Raw genomic sequence first — 17,242 nt, 5'->3', positions numbered from 1 at the left:
AGGAAAATAAAATGTTACATACAGTTGCAAAACACTACAAAAAACGTGACTTTTACATTGAGTTGTAAAAATAAAATAAAATGTAATGTGGCAACAGAATCAATAGTAGGCTATGCATATAAATGTCCGATTCTATCTAACTTGACTGCAACAATCAACAAGAAATCCTTTACGTAACAATCCACAAACGGTCCGTTGCGCGTCTTCAAAGAACTTCATTCACCATGATGCAACGCTTCAAGCGATGTTTCAAACAGCTGACAGAGGCTCAACCCTATGCGAGCGCTTCTTAGGGGTTCACGGGATCTAGACACAACGTCTGAGGCGGAACAAGCTGACAACGCGTCTTATCGGACTGTCAAACCAGTTCAGGCCGTTCCAGGAGTATGTTTGCACTCTTACGCTGTATAAAATAAATGAGCTAGGACTGTCACTGCCACTGCTGTTTCTAATGTCTTTGAACTAGTTGCGGTTCGAGCCCATGCCCCTCAAGCTGTGCCAATGCCGAGGAATGGATACTAGTGTCTCTGTCAACGGTGGAAACATGGTCGCAAGTGATGGTGAGCATTTGGAAGGGACCGATAGCAGTAACGTAGGGATGGACGCGCTTCACCAGTGCAAACTCATTCAGAACCTGATCGAGATCTCCATCTCCAGTCTGAAGGGACTCCGGACCAAGTGCGCCGCATCTAACGACCTGACACAACACGAGATACGCGCTTTAGAGGTAATGCCAAACTGCAATGCTGTAGGGATTCCCTGTGTCTATGAGTAACAGGCAACAGTGCATTGAATTATTATGGATGGTGTACATGCCAGGTTGTACACATCCGACAAGTTTATCAAAACTTTGATTACTTAGTGCGACTCAGGATGTTTGTTGAGATCAATGATAGGTCTTGATATGCTACATAATGATAATTGCTTAAAAAGCATTTACTTTGATTTTCATCAGAATAGGGATCATAACAGTCATCATAAATTGCTCTTTTCTATTGATGCATTGATACAAAAAAATGGGGTTATGGAAACCCCCTTTAACTGATATTACTTCCTGGTTCTTTAAGTAATTATTTAAGTCAGCACATGCAGACCCGCTCAATGTGATATTTTATTTGTCAAACTGTGCATTAAAATTGGCCTATGCATAAGCAGGGACGGATTATGAATGGCAAGGGTTCCGGGGCCAATATTCTTTTAGGTCCCACTCGGTCCAGTTATCTTTGAAAGTTGTGATCCATGCAATCAGTTTTCATTTGTCTCTTAATACCTTTTCTGTAATTTACAGTCAGATTAATCCAAACACACAGAGCGGATGTGGTAAAGAAACCAATCAACCGAAACATGTTCGCTGAACAGCCACTGTTCTTAAAGAGAAGGATCCATTTTAACATTTATGTAATTATGTAAACTCAGTGTAAATACCTGTACTTGAAAATACTACAAATTATGCATACAATAAACAAGCATGAAACAAAATGTATAATAAATGTGTAAATGTGCATATATTTAAGGGGGCAATAATACATTATGAAATATTTTAACTTCATCAAACACTTGAAATATTGAAGAATGTAACAAATAGGCTCCTACAGCATCTATGCATGGGTTTGGTTAAACTTGGCAAAGAGTTCAGGCAGTTCTGGCTCACGCTGCCATATCTTTTCTAGCTCATCTGAATTATGGGGTGCGTTCCATTTAGAAGTGATCATACCTATACCATATTTCCTTAGACTTTACCCTACTTTGTGAGAGCTTCAAAGGGCTGAAAGGTGTGGAGCTCAAATATAGTGGTCATTTGGTAATTTTATTGGAAATTCAGTATGGAACGACCCTACAGCTTGGCTACCATTATTTTTCTCCCATTAAAAAGCCACGTGAAGGCATCATTTAAGTAAAAATCCCTTAGACTACATTACATTGAGAGACTGTTAAAATATAAATATTTAATATTTTAACTGGGGTTACACCTAACCCCAGTTACATTTTGTAATGTAGGGCAAACATGCAGTTATAGCAATGAATAGTCAACCCGATCTCATGATAATTCATATTTTACGAGTTGGCTATTTCGTACGATTTAGTTCGTATAAATTCGTATGATTTCATCACGTGCAAATGCCCGGACGTCTAATAAGGAAGTAAGCACAAGTTCCACTCTCGAGGCATTAAGGACATACTTATTAATATTATGCCTTTACCCAAACCCCTTATCTGAACCTAACCGATCAGTAGAGTGTGTAAACATGATAGGAAGCTGTTATGTGTGATAGAAGCAAAAAATTGTCGCATGTTAAATGGAAACGATGTCGAGCGATGTCATTGGCTGTGGTGAAAGTCATACGATATCATACGAATTAGCCAAATTTAGAAAAGTCAAACGAATCCTTACAATTTCGCAGTGAGAGTGTGTTGGAATAGTATAATAAATGTATAATATATAATTTTTAGATTATATCATACGTTAGGTTTATAGGGTTAAGCTTAGTTTTTTGTATGAAAAGTTATGAACGTATGAAATAATCAAAAAATTATATATTTTATAATCTATTTATACAGATTTTTCAAAAAATAATGACATTTTAAGTAAACACATGTAGCTTCAATGCACTAAATTCACATTTTTAAATAACAGTAACGCTATAAACATTATTGTTAATTTAACTTTTATTAAAATCAGCAAAGATTTCACAGCAAAAAGATGAGTGCATCACAATATAAATGTAGCCATTTTGGAAATTATATTACAAGGTCTTCTACTTCCAGAAGTGCATGGAAACTTCCTCCAGGAGACCGTATACACGTATGATAAACTTGATGATGATTTAGAGGCTTTATAAAGTCAGGTATCATAGGGTTAAAGAAACAGGAAGGTGCTATAAGAGGTGCAAAATGGTGCTATAAGAGGGCTGGGGCCCCTCATAGTCACATGGCCTTATTGTAGGGGCCTTTAATGAGCTTGGGGGCCCACATATTCAAGCATATATAAACATTTGTTTCAAAGTTGATGGGCTACAACACCTTGCAGCCCAGGGTCCCCTGGTAGCCAAAGGCCCCTGGGCACTGGCCCCACTGTCCCGGTCCGTAATGCACCTATGTGCATAAGACATCAAAAGGCACCCTCAGATATATAGTATTGCTGTGGCATGTCTTATAAATTTACCTTTTAGGCTTTTGCAATAATGAAGTTGTACTTATTGAGCAGTTGTCATACTGATTCTCATGATAACCAGTGCAATGAATGAAATACTTTTGCAATAACCTGTTGTAGATGAGTAAACTAATCAAAGTCCTGTAGCTGGATTTAAAACTTTATGTTCCAGGTTAAACAGTCTGTTATCTCAGTTTCACTCTACAAACAAGAGGAGCATATGTCAGAGTAGTTGTGCGCTATTTTTAACCACACACAGGTATCTTGCAACACTGGTTAACCCCTCCCACAAAAATGAACTGAAATCCCTTGCTGGTTGAACCTGTGGAATAAAGAGTGTCACTTTCAGTCTTATTATGGTTTTGATTCTGGAAACCATATAAACAAGTGGCTTTTCTGTGAAGATGAACATGTTATCTTCTTAGTAAGGTCAATCACCTTGTTCTCTGAATCAATAAATGGCTTTATCTGAGTATTTCCCACTTAATGGTCTGTGCTCACATACTCGCACTTAAAAATACTCAAAAGGAGTTTGATGAAACCATAAATAATCCATCCACCTGGGAAGGTTTTATGATGCTAGTTCCCACAGACACTGGTAATTGTCACATTGTTGTTGGGTCTGGTGCTTATTTTGTTAATCTTATTTGAGAGAGTGAGTCTTAGGAGTGGGTTAATTCTTGTATTTCTCATAATTACATTCAGAAATAGGGCTCACTTACTTGAGTTGTTGTCACTCTACTTATTATAAGACAAACATATGAGACATAATGACATATAATGTAGTTACTCTGAAACCACAGCAAAAATATATAACAGAGAATGATAATCTGTGATGGCCCTGGCCACACAGCAAATTATAATTACAGGCAATAAACAATAAATACCAAACAGTAAACAAAATGGACTGCGTAGTTTACCGTTTTAAAATAAGTGCAGACAGTGTTATACAGACTTGTGTTGCAAGATGTAAACGTGCACAGTGTCAAGTGCTCATAAATTGACTGTAATGCAGCAAAGATTGTGCTGAGGAGGAACAATAACAAGCACAGTCAGGAGGATGGGTTACACTACTGCATTGGCAAGTGTGGTCATTGTAAACTGTAAGAGTTATTATGTTGTCGGTTGGTTTGCAGGAAGAAACTCTTCTGTTATCTGGCGGTTTTGCACTTAATGCTTATCAACCTTCCTTCAGTAGGTAGGAGTATGAATATACCAAAATATAACATAATAAAACAGTAAAAGTACTACTTCTACACTATATTCTAGGTCTTCTGAAGTGATACAATGTCTGAGTTCGGAATTGCATACTACCGATTCTGCTCTTAATATATCTGCCATATGTGTCTGCAACAGAAATATTATGGTAGTATGCATTTCCAAACTCAGCCAATCACATTGTGGAATGAACAGAATGACATTTAAGACATTAATCACTCTACAATCAAATAAAATAATTAATAAAGTGCTTAAATAAAATTGTCACCTACGATGTTAACATCAATCCTCCCTGTGAACCACACAATGAGAACCAATAAGGTTTGATGCAGAAACCATAGAAATTATAGGGCCCTGATTCCTTTTGTAGCTTCTGTCACCGCATTAAAATTATAGGGACCCGATAATTTAGGGCACCCACAAGCAAGAACATAAATTGGCCCTTATGATTTTAGAACTTCTTCGTTAAGATAGAGGTGTTCACGGTCCATGGGAAGTCGTTGGCAATTTGCACACCAAAGAAATGGAAGCTATGTTTTACATCAGTATCACACCGCTGATGCGCAGTAGCATTTTACCTACTCAACTCCTTCTAAAGTCTCCAAGTATAGTTTCTTTTCTTTTTTTTCATTAGACTCACTTTTCGTTAGACTTTGAGACTCTTGAGTCTCGTTGTTGTTGATGAGTGCCACAACTGTGATGTCATCGGCTCATGTGCTCATGTTTGTCAACACTCAGTAGGTTTACATGCACTATAAACGTTTTATTTCTGTCAGAATAAAACTGTAATTCATAATTTTAATACGTCACATATGTATGTATAGCACAGTCTGACTGAAATCATGTAATTCCGATTTTTTTAAGTCAGACTACCAGGCCGAGATAATATGATTGTAGCCCGACTTCATCCAGCATGCACATGTTAATCTGACTAAAATTGGCCACATTGTTCTGAGCATAATCTGAAAGACAGAGGTGACTTATGATTGTATTTAACCCAGAAGTTGAAGGCAATACAAAAAAGGTAGAGGTTTATTATTCAATAATACATACATGTCATGCATACTCGGACAGACAGGTGAAGACCATAGCTTGACTATGCAAAAACCCACTAAAGCACGACTGTAAATGTGCATGTAAGCAACTGTCACAGGTCAGGAAGGTGGGCACAGGAGTGGACTGACTGTACACAGCTTTGGCTGACGTTTGAAGTCCGTGAACAGCATGAGGCCTCAGCTGTTTTGATGCATGTGGAGAGTTGGTTAAGTGTGACGTGCGCTCTGTTCCTAGAATCAGAAGCTTTGAAGTAGAAGCTTTGAGGCTATATAGTTGGGATTATTCTGAAAATCATAAACGATCCAAACAGTTGCTGATATAATCAGTGTTGGATGATGCAAATACTTCAATGTAACCTAAACAGCTCTTCTGAGCGTATTCCAATTAGTATGCTTACATGCTCTTCAAAAGTTTGATTTCAGTTGGACTAAAACAGTAATTTGTGTTTTTAAAATGTAATGTAAATGCTTTAGTCAGACAGAAATCGTTTCAGTCTGATTTTTGCGAAGTTGCACTAACAGAACTAGATAGTACGATTGTATCTCGGTTTTGTACAGCATATACACACATTAATCGGACCACAACTGGCCTCTGTATTGTGTGCATGCTACGAAAGGCTGAGGTGATGTGTGACGTGCCGTGTTATGTAAGTTACTCAAAAAAGTCATAACAAATTACTAATTGCTTCTCTAAAATTGTATCTAGATTACTGACTTTACTGATTACTTAATTGAATAAGTAATTCATTTTAAGTTACTTTCTAAACTGACTTTACAACGGTGTGAGTAGGGGTGGAACTCTCGGTTTGTTCAATCACCAGAAGACAGGGGGTGTACATGATAAACTGCTTGAAAACAATGTTTATTTTTGCAATCCTGTTCGGTACCACTATTGGTGCAGTAATTACACACATCAACTTTAAATAAATTGAGGGATAAAAAACAAGGAACAGCGAACTTTACAAAATAAAAAGTCGCCAAAATGCCAGAAGTGGACTTAAAGGTCAACCGTAAAACTTCTACTTCACTTCACCAGCTGACAACCTTTCTTCAAATATTCAGTTGCACACTGTGTCATATTGGATGTACAGATGAAGACTGTATAGCTCAACTACCCAAAACCCTGCTGTAGACCGATTATAACTGTGCTTAAAATTTACTGAGTGTGATCGAAACAGTCCTGCAGTGGCCACACTTTGATAACCATGGTCATCTGTGATCTCAAAGCTGAGCACAGAGAGAGAATGCTAAATGGCAGTTAACATGAGATCCCTATCACTAAATCTCTTTATTCCTGTGGAAAACTGGCTTTCAAACATTGAAGGAATGACTGTGGTGAACAGCTGAGAGTCTTTGGTTGGTGGCCTGTCTTCTCTGGGCATTGGAAAGATTGCAGTATGCTTGTAATGTGCTATTGTGGCTGTTGCTATATATAACAAGAGCCCTCCCTTCATCTGGATGTGGGAGATGTCTAAAATCACATAACTTGCGATTTGTGTGCAAGAATTGGTAGTGATTTGGGAAAGTGGGTCAGACTTGCCCTATCTCCACTAAGTACTTTTTTGTAGACAGAGGGCATCCATCAAAAGCTTGAAGAACAAAAGTGGTGGAAAGTCCAGGCAATGTATTCCTCCCTCTCTCCGCTTAAACAATAAGCCTGCTAGCGGCAGGCAGAATTGCATTAGGAGTAGGGTTACATCAAGCACTCTGAATAAACTGTGTATTCTGTGTGTGTTTATGGACATTGGAGAAGGGGGACAGTTTGCAATATGACATCTCCTTTATCTGTCTCGGAGGTGGAACAAAAGGAGATCCACCTGTTTGATCTAGTCAAGGAAACAGATGCAGACCTGGGCACCAGCAGATGTCCTACAACCATGTGTTACACAACAACTATAATAACCAGGTAGTGTTACATTTCCATCTGGGCACAGAGCCCTTCTCTCTCCTAATAAAGATGTCGGAGGAAAGGTGCATTCACTCGGAGAAAGGAAAGGCGATTTGAAGTGACATGAGCGATCGACCACTTATTTTGTATTTTAAACCATACTTATTTGTGTCTCCACAGATATGTAATGGTTTTCTATTGTTATGTGTGCACACGTTCCAATTGTGGTGAGCTGTGGAGTGTTTGAAATTTAGATCTAGTTTAGCTCAGAAGGGTGTCACCTCTTTTCACAGCTTACTTCTAGGAAACAAATGTCGGTCTGTCTTCATCCAGGTGTAAAAATGTTCCACTTAAAGCCGAGGCGTGTATTTATTTATTTATTAATGTAAAATACTTTTTCCTTTACCATTTTAATATGCAGCCAGGACTATAAGTAAGCCATTTGTAGGTTGATTTTCCCACATCAGTGTAAACACTGTATCTCTCTGATCAAAACAGTGTTTGTTTGAGCATCTAGACCAGCCCAGCATAGCAACATTGCCTCAACCAGTGGTGTGAGTTTAGGACGGGACTATATGTTTGGCCACACCATGGAAGATGGGGTATTTGAATACTGTTTGAAAACAATCAGTATTTTTGCTGTTCCATTTGGTGACGCTAGCATAGACCAGCCCAGCATAGCAACATTGCCTCAACCAGTGGTGTGAGTTTAGGACGGGACTATATGTTTGGCCACACCATGGAAGATGGGGTATTTGAATACTGTTTGAAAACAATCAGTATTTTTGCTGTTCCATTTGGTGACGCTAGTGGTGTAGAAATAACCAGCCTGATCCCATTAAGTAAGGGAGTAAATTTTTCTCCCAAATGGATATTTAAAATAAAAAACCTACCTCTCAACCCTAAACCTTTAACCTAAACCTAGCCAATTGTGTCAATTGATAGATCAAAAATGCAAGAGTCGACTTGCGTGCTGTTTAGGACCCAGGTCCTTTGCTTTGCAAATGCAACGTTCTATCAGTTGAGCTTCCGTGTAATTTGATTGTACTCGAACAAGCTTGTAAATGTAGTTGTCCATGTAATGCAGATATTGAAATGCATGACCTTATAAGTCATTCTCTATAGTAAGTGTTTAAATGTCATAAAAACAGGGCAAAAATTATGTGTTAATATAATCATAATCTGCCATTTTATTCATGATTTGTGACAAAGGAAATTGGCTTAATGTCATTGTTGCTGTCGTGCCTCTAGTGTTCATTTCACCAGGAAAGTACTGCGAAATATGCAATGAGCCACGCAAAAATAATTTTACATAAAATAATATTTTTTTCTGAACAACAATCGAAATCAAGCAATTATATTATTTGGTGACTAAAAACAGCCATTTGGCTCCTTAATGTATCAGTTCTGGAGCCAATGGCTCCTAAGTAATTCTTTTAGTCTGGAGAGCTGACACAGTGTTTAAGAAATCGTTCTCCCAATATGTAAAATTCTGTTTGTTTGTTTGTTTGTTTGTTTTTTTAGCTCTATGTAATGCAGGTTCTCATGTGAACATGTATGCCACTGCTGAACAATCTTCTTTCATCGCGCTCATGAACGTACATTTTTAATTGAAAATGGCATGGACTTCTTTTATTATATTTTTGGGTGCTTTTTTAACTTTAAAGTGAATCTCTATCCACTGCCATTGTATTGAGATGACAGACTGCGATATTCATAAAAATGTCTACTTTTATGTTCTGAATAAGAAAGAAAGTCATACGGGTTTGTAACAACATGAAGGGGAGTACATTTTTGCTTGAACCATCCCTTTAATGTAAACAATGTACCTAGTTTGAAACTTGGGCAGTATAGTCAAGATACAAACCTGTTTGAGTAACCTGATTTTCTTGTAAACCACCTGCAACAACCTAAACTGGTTCTATTGCCTGCAGCATGGCTTGTGGCTTATTTCAGAATCTTTAAATATGCAGTGAATGGGAAGAGCAGTTGCCACACTGATGTCCTCTCATTTCACTTTCTGATGACACAATCTGGTTTTCTAAGCAAACTGCATGATATTCTTGTATGATGCTCTTCCATGTAATAGATAACTATTTGATATCATAATTGAGTGTAGAGATGTGGGGAAAACACATTTTAACAGCCACAGCCGGCTCCCTAACGTCTCCGTTTTGGTTTCTGGGAAATGCAAGTCTTTGCTCAATAGCGTGAGTGCTCATCAAAGGCGCTTTAAGGCTCATATATACTTTTTTTTTTCTATGGATGGAAAGTTAACACATCACTGCGTGGCTCATTAGGTGCGGTGGAGCATATAGGTCTTTCGGCCGACTAATGTTAGTTCATATCAGGAAATCCCCACGCGTCTTTTTTTCTCAATTCTCTTTTTTTGTGTCTTATGCTTCACAGGCTTGTGTAAGTTCTTCATTGTCATATACTGAGCTTTTTACTTCATTTTTTTAATGCATTTTTTTAAAATAATTTTTTAAAAATTATTATTATTATATATTTCCTCAAATTTAGTTCTAGGCCTAGCTATACATATCATTACATAAAATGTAAGTTTAAAGTGATTTATTGTTTTCATAATATTTTAATTAATTATTAATATTATAAGTTATTATTAGTGAATATACCCAATAGAAGAATGTGTTTCTATGTGGTTAGAAAAATATGCCTTCATAAAGGTAAAAAAATGCACAATTCTACAATGTATTGCAACATTTCTCTTCCCCTGTGACAAAAATGAAGTCTCAAAGTGTTGTCTTCCTGTTTGACCCACATCGATTTTAATAAACTGTATTCCTTCCATGATTGTTGGAATTTAGCATGGTTGTTTAATCCTAGCATGCATTATCCCATATGCCTTTATGCCTCTAACAGAAACAATAGGAGCTGGTTTGCTTGTATTGGTAACACCATGTGTAATAGCATCCACTGCAGTCTACAGTTACCTAATCATCTTTTACAACTGTGGCAGCTTTTATGTAAAGCTTTTACAAATTCCATGCACCCACTGATACATAAACTGAATATAATAAATATTATAGTGGGGCTATGACATGATACATGCTGACACAAAATAAATTACATAGGGAAAATCCAGTATGTAATCACATGTGTCTTACTCTGGGCACCCCATGCCAGAAACACTCCTCTTCCTAAAATTTCTTCAGCACAGCTTTACCAGGTGTCCATGGTGATTTAAATCAGCATCACACTTGCTATACTCTTATACTCTAAAATTTTCTTTCTTTTTTGAAGATGCATAATAGATATTTAATAGATTATTTGTACAAATACTTAACATTGCAACAATCCCATGTAGCCTTAATCGCCACTGTAACAGACATCATCAGAGGTACACTACATCACCCAGTATGGATTGTGTCTCCCGCTCTTATGAAGAAGCTAGCTCATTTTGCATGCACAAGCCCTCTCTTGCAAAACTGCCTGCTTTCTAATTTCACTAAAGATTCTCAACCTACCCTCTCAAGTCTCATGCAGACACTTTAGTTAAGCAGGTGGGGATGAATACCGGTCCCCCCTGCCCCATATTCCAGCCACCCCTTGAGAGGTGTAACCGAGATGGCAGATGAGAGTGGAGATAGTCATTGAATACAGGCATACCCTTGCGCATTGTGCCACCCTGTGTCTGGTGCAAACTAACACCCGCTTGCGTTTGTGGCCGACCAGTGCATTAAATCAGCTTGGGAGCATTCTAAGACAAAAAGAAGTATGCTCACCTTCTCAGACTGATATAAACCTGCTGAAACTTTAACGATACGCTGCTCTCTAATCCTTATTTTAAGACCACGCTACATGCTATCTTGGCGGTTAGTGGTTTAGACAGGGTGAAGTGATAATAAACTTCACTTTATGTGACTTGAGAGGTATTATATTTGAGGCTCATCTCATCTGATGCTGTCTTGTCTCAGAACGAACACTCAATGCAACTAAAAGGATTGTTCACTCAAAAATAAAAACTCTTATCATTTATCTACCATTATGTCCCATTCAGCCAGTGTTGTATAAAGTATCCATTTGTCATACTTGAGTAAAAGTAAAGTTACCTTCATGGAAACTGACTCAAGTAAAAGTTAAAGTAGCTCATGAGAAAATGACTCATTTAAAAGTAGTAAAGTAACTCTGTGGCAGGGTGGAGTGCGGGGCCGGGTCGTGATTCTACACACCCCGGTCCCTTATCAGGCTAATCAAGCCCCCGAGAGGGATAAAGGCCAACTGCGGAGGATGGTGCGGGAGAGAGAGATCGTTTACGGACATGTCCGTCATGTGTGTGTGTTTGTTTTTTAAGTTACTCATTAAAATATTATTTATGTGGTCAAGCCGGTTCTCGCCTCCTCATTTCCATTGGACTGCTTTACACTGGTGCTGAAATCCGGGAAGGAGGAGGGATGCCCGTCGCGGAGTCCTCCGCAGTCCGCGAGGCGAGTGGGGACTGGACTCCCCGACCACCTGGAGCCCTGCCATCCCCCAGAAACGCAAAGGGGTCGACAGAAGACCGCCGTCCGCGAGGGGAGGAGGGAAGTGACTCCCCAGGAGTCGCCGTGAACGCAGAGTGGCGTTCTTTCTGCCGTATATGACTTTCTTTCATCTGCAGAACACAAACAAAGATTTTAAAAGAATATTTCAGCTCTATATGTCAATTCAATGCAAGTGAATGTTGCCAAACATTTCAAGCAACAAAAAGCACATTAAGGGAGCATAAAGCTATCCATACTACTACAGTGGTTATATCCATGTCCTCTGAAGCAATTAAGTTGATTTTGTGTGAGAACGAACCAAATTGTAACTCACTGTAAATCTTGCCATTGCAATCTCTAGGCACGATCATGATATCAAGCTTTCTAGTGCTTGACGCGTGCACAGAGCCCTAGGAGGCGCTATAGGAAGTGTACTTGAGCTTGAAATCATGATCGCGAAGGAGACTGCTAATGTAAAGATTTATAGTCGAAAAAGGAGTTATATTTTGGTCTATTCTCACCCAAAACCAATTAGATCTGTTCAGAAAACTGTGGTTGAAACTACTGGAGTCTTCTGGATTACTCTTATGCTACATTTAAGTGCTTTTTTGAGCTTCAAATTTCTGGCCACAATTCACTTACATTGAATTGACCTACATAACAACAATAATCTTCTGAAAATCTTTTTTTGTTGGTGTTCTGCAGAAACAAAATGAAAGTCATACACATCTTGGATCGAATGAGGGTAAGAAAATTAAATGATCTACCCCTTTAATGGCGCATTAAAGTCAAATCAGAATGTTCATATTTATGGAATGAGTGTAAATGAACACCACAGTCCATAAGAATTCACATCTTCATAAAATATCAAAATATATATTTATGGACATATTCATGAGAAAATATCAAAATAAATATTGTTTGACATTTTCATGAATGCTGGTAATTATCCATACACATCATATCTTATTTAAATGTCAAATGTGATTGACTTTTATATGGATAGGTCTCCTGGAAAGGCGGGAGACTGATCGCAAATAACTGGCGCGTGCTTCGCTTGTGATTTTGATTCCGACTCGTGATTCGCAAAGCGAATCATTGAGAACGCTTTTTGAATCTTTGTTCAGTTCAAAAGAGTCAAATGTAAAATATTCGACTCTTTTGATTATTTTAACGAATCACACATCACTATCGCCGATCAGCATGCATTTATACACATACAGCTGCTATTTTTTTGCTGTGTTCAGACGCAAAATTAATGAAAGGGTCTGGAGAAATAATAATTAGTCTGGAGTAAAAGTATCAATTTCCTCTTCAAAATGTAGTAACGTTAAAGTAAAAGTCCAAGGAAATATTTATACCTAAAGTAGAAAAATAAAAAACTGTACTTTAGTACAGTAACGAAGTATTTGTACTTCGTTACTATACACCTCCACATTCGACCCATATTCGACTTTCTTATGTGGAACACAAATAAAGACATTTTGAAGACTGTGCTGGTCGCAAATTTCCATGCAATTACAATGAAAAGCTTTGAAGCCTCCAAAAGGATGCAAAAGCACCATAAAGGTATCTTAAAAGTGGCCCATACAAATTGTATGCTATATTCAAAGTCTTCGGAAGACATTCGATAGCTTTGTGAGAGAAACAGCTGCAAATTTAAGTTGCTATTCACTGAACATCTTGACATACGACATAGTTCTCCTTGGCACATTAGTTTCAGATTCATTAACAAATACATGTATATATATACTTTTCTGCTTCTTTGATCACTCTGCGATCTCTGCAAGTAAGCTAATAAAATCATTTCAACTCAAATTCATGTTTCATCCCAATTTATTTATTTATTTGTCAAGTAGCCTTGTAATAGGCTGAATAATGAGTCAGACAGTCATTTTCACAAAATAAACATCAACAGAACTCAGACGCAAATCGGTAGTGGATTTCAGCTGTTCAGCAATTTATTTCTCATCACTTATCTACATAATTTCAATGCAAATCAATATTTTAGGTCTATTTATATATTTATTTGTTTAGTAACCGTTTAATAAGCAGGATAATGTACAGTCAGTCGGTTGATATCACAAAATAAACCAACGTCAGGATGAAGCATCTGGGTTTATTTTGCGATAACAACTGGCTGACTGTACACACACATAACTACTTACATTTTGATAGCTTTATTGTTTGTTTTCAAATATAACTTAATTTAGAATTTTTGGGTGATCTATCCCATTAACAGAGATACAGATGATCTAATATAGAGATACAGGTGTTCTAATACGGCAGCTGCAATCTACCAGTGCACTTTGACCTTAGATACAAAGCTAATCATATGCACAGGTGGCTGGTTGCTGGGCTACAGGTGCAGGCTGCCACTGTGACCTATAAGGACTTTTTTTTCTATCAACAGATATCTTTCTACAGACAGAGCATGCAATTGTCAAAACATGGAATTATCTGGAAAGTGTGTAACAAGTGTGAAATAGACACGGCACCAACAAATCTGTTGTTTTGTTCATAATACCAGGTATTATTCTTACATACTGGCAGCTCTTATAAACTACTGGTACTCTCCTCTGTTTCTGCTCGACAAGAGTCTGCCCTGTCACACTCACTGTTACATTTCTGTCTATCTGCATTAAGTCTGGTGTTTATTATAGCTTATTCTGAGCAAAATTAACTAATTCATTTTGCTTGTTTTTTTTGTTGTTTTTGTTACGGTGGTTTTACAGTTGGATCAGTGGCTCCTGCAGCTGTACGGATGTACGCGCTGTGTGTACCATGTGCGCTCCGACTGGCCTGAGAAACATTTGCTCTCTCAATATTTAATCAATCATCAAGTGTGTCCCGTATTTCTGTATAAAAGAACTAGCGATGTCCAATTTGTGAATGAATAATTCTTTTGAGTCGGTTCTTTTCAGTGAATTGGCCAAACAGTCTTGCAAATCACAATTAGTTTGGAGTGCTTTTTCACTGAATCATTTGGAGCACAGTAAAACAGTATATTTATGAACAGCACTGTATAAAGTAGGGTGGTTTATAGCATCTCTCATGGGACTGCTGCATTTTAGATGCTGTGTCAAGTTAAAAAGAACTTCTTCAAATTCTCGAGACAACTGCTTAATTCTTTATGGTCTGTTTAGCTTTTTTAACACGAGAATGAGTTTGTTCTGAACTGTTATTGGAGCTTTAGCCAATAGTTACATGAACGCTACTCATATACAAGAAAAGAAATGCTTCTCTCAAAGTCATCAGAATTTAATGCTTTGGTGTTGTTTTTACAACCCTAAGATGAAATCCTGCAGGCACCCTTGCAGTGAATATTTGGGGCATAGCACAGACATCTAGTCTTAAAGTCTAGTCTAGTCAGACATAAAGTTTTAATTGTCAATTTATTTTTTACACAAACCTATCGATTTGACATTAATTAATCAACTGTAGTCATGTGGATTACTTTTATGCTGCCTATATATGCCTTTTGGACCATCAAACAGCCACCAGCCTGATGGCACCCATTTACATGAATTGTATAGAGTCTGTAACATGTATAGATCAGCAAGTGAAAATGGCCTCTTCTCTATGAATAGAGTTGCTGTTGTGGCTGTCTCAGGGGTGTTTACACACTTCAAAGCAGGTGTGTGGTGGTTTCTGTTAACCTGTGGACCACAATTTCTTGCTGCTCCATGATGTCACACGGGACTCGCTGTGTTCCAGCCAGGGTTGCCATAGTGACAGAACAGACACCCTCATGAGAAAGAGTCCAGACTCCCTTGCCATGATAACCAGTGTCTATTTATAGACAGCCCTGTTTATTACAGTGGGAGCGCTACACCAATAAAGGGAGGGCACCATCTGTAGTTTCTTTGTATTAAGAGACTTGAACATGATTGGCTTGTTGTTTTTAGCCCAATATCTGTCTAGTTATGGTAAGATAATGATGGGTGGATGCTTGAAACTAGACTCTGGCCTTTATTTAAAGTGAAAAAAAGAGGCTGTGGCGTGTTTGTACAGTGTTTGTATGTACCAGATGCGTAATGCAAGTGGATTTTAAAGGGAACTTTTTCCCTAAAAATATCAAATTAAAATAAATATTTAAAAAAGTTAATTGTGTCCTTGATAATTAAGTTGTACTATCATATTAGGTATATCAAATAAAGTGTTTGCTTAAAACACTGGCAGAAATTCACATCAAAATGTTGTCAGTCCAATTGAGTCGCACCTTACACAAAGGGAGTGATAATCATATTGTCAAGGCTGCTCTTTTTTTAACACTGAAAATGTTTGGATCACTGGATGTCAAGTTCGGTTGCAATTGGTTTAAAAAACATCTATGTATTTGGTCGGGATTTGATCCAGGGTCCCCTTGATCGCTATTTAAAAAATAGGCTCATGGCACCCCTGGTATGCACTTACTGTAGTTACTTTGTTATTTTGCTGATACCACACTCATACAAACACAAATGTTCATCACCCACTTTCAATGAAGTCACACATGGGGATTTCCTTTGCTTTGTTCTCACTTTGCATTCTGCATGCAACGCTCACTTGCGGACACAAAGGTTTTGAGAATCTGCTTGCTCTGAAATATCGCTAGGTTTCACATGCATGCATCTCCACTGCAATCTCGTGTGACATCTTGCTTGTCCCATTGAATCTGCTCCTTTTTTCTCAGAAGTGCTGTGAAACATGATAAAACATTAGAATATTTTGTGATGTCACAAAAATGCAGTTTTGTTGCCAGTACTGATTGTTCTCAGTCCTCATCCCTGCAAAAAATCAAAAACAAAACATAAAACAGCCTGAAGTGGTTTGCCAGTTTTAGCTAGTTTAAGCTGTTCTTACAGCCTGGCCAAGTTGGTACTCAACTGGTTTAACTGGTCGGCCAGCTGGTCTCTCAGCTTGACCAGCCAAAAAGTTTCCCCAAATCCCTCTAAACCAGCAAGCTGACAAGCTTGACCTGGTGGGAGATCAGCTAAGACAAGCTACCTATCATAGTCTGGTTTAAGCAATTTTTTTTCGAGCAGGGTTCATGTTAGCAGGGGTGTGAAGTAATGAATTACAAACACTCACATTACTGCAATTAACAATTAAAAATGGTATACTTTTAATTGAGTACATTTTAAGTGCTGTAACTGTACTTTTTAATGAGCTATTTTCCCACCATCTGTGTTCGCTACTTCCCTGTCCTGATAACATTTTTATCTATCAACATGATTGGCTAGGTAGAGTCTGGTGACTCCCATCCAATCAAATCACACCTAAAAAAGCTTGAACGGCAGCTGCTGATCTGGCGCCAATTGTTATGGATCTGGAGAATGCCTCAAACACAGTTTACAGCTGAACATCTCGGCCGCACCTAAAAGGGCTTTTCGCAGTGAAAAAGGCCAATTTCTTGATCGTGACTGTCATGTGAGTTTAACTTGCTCAAGCCAGATATCAGCGT

At 38.0% G+C, this 17,242-nt stretch overlaps 1 protein-coding gene across 1 annotated transcript in view; it reads left to right on the top strand.

The window, feature by feature from the left end:
- Window positions 1-317: 317 nt before the first annotated feature.
- Window positions 318-17,242, top strand: part of LOC127632088 (kinase suppressor of Ras 1-like) — a 48,903-nt gene continuing 31,978 nt past the window's right edge. The window contains exon 1 of the mRNA XM_052110566.1: window positions 318-727. Within this exon, the coding sequence (XP_051966526.1) occupies window positions 482-727 (246 nt within the window). The 5' untranslated portion in view covers window positions 318-481. The remainder of the gene's footprint in view (window positions 728-17,242) is intronic.

This window comes from Xyrauchen texanus, chromosome 38 (assembly GCF_025860055.1).
Source record: "Xyrauchen texanus isolate HMW12.3.18 chromosome 38, RBS_HiC_50CHRs, whole genome shotgun sequence".
NCBI lineage: Eukaryota > Metazoa > Chordata > Actinopteri > Cypriniformes > Catostomidae > Xyrauchen > Xyrauchen texanus.
This window is presented reverse-complemented; position numbering and strand designations above follow the sequence as displayed.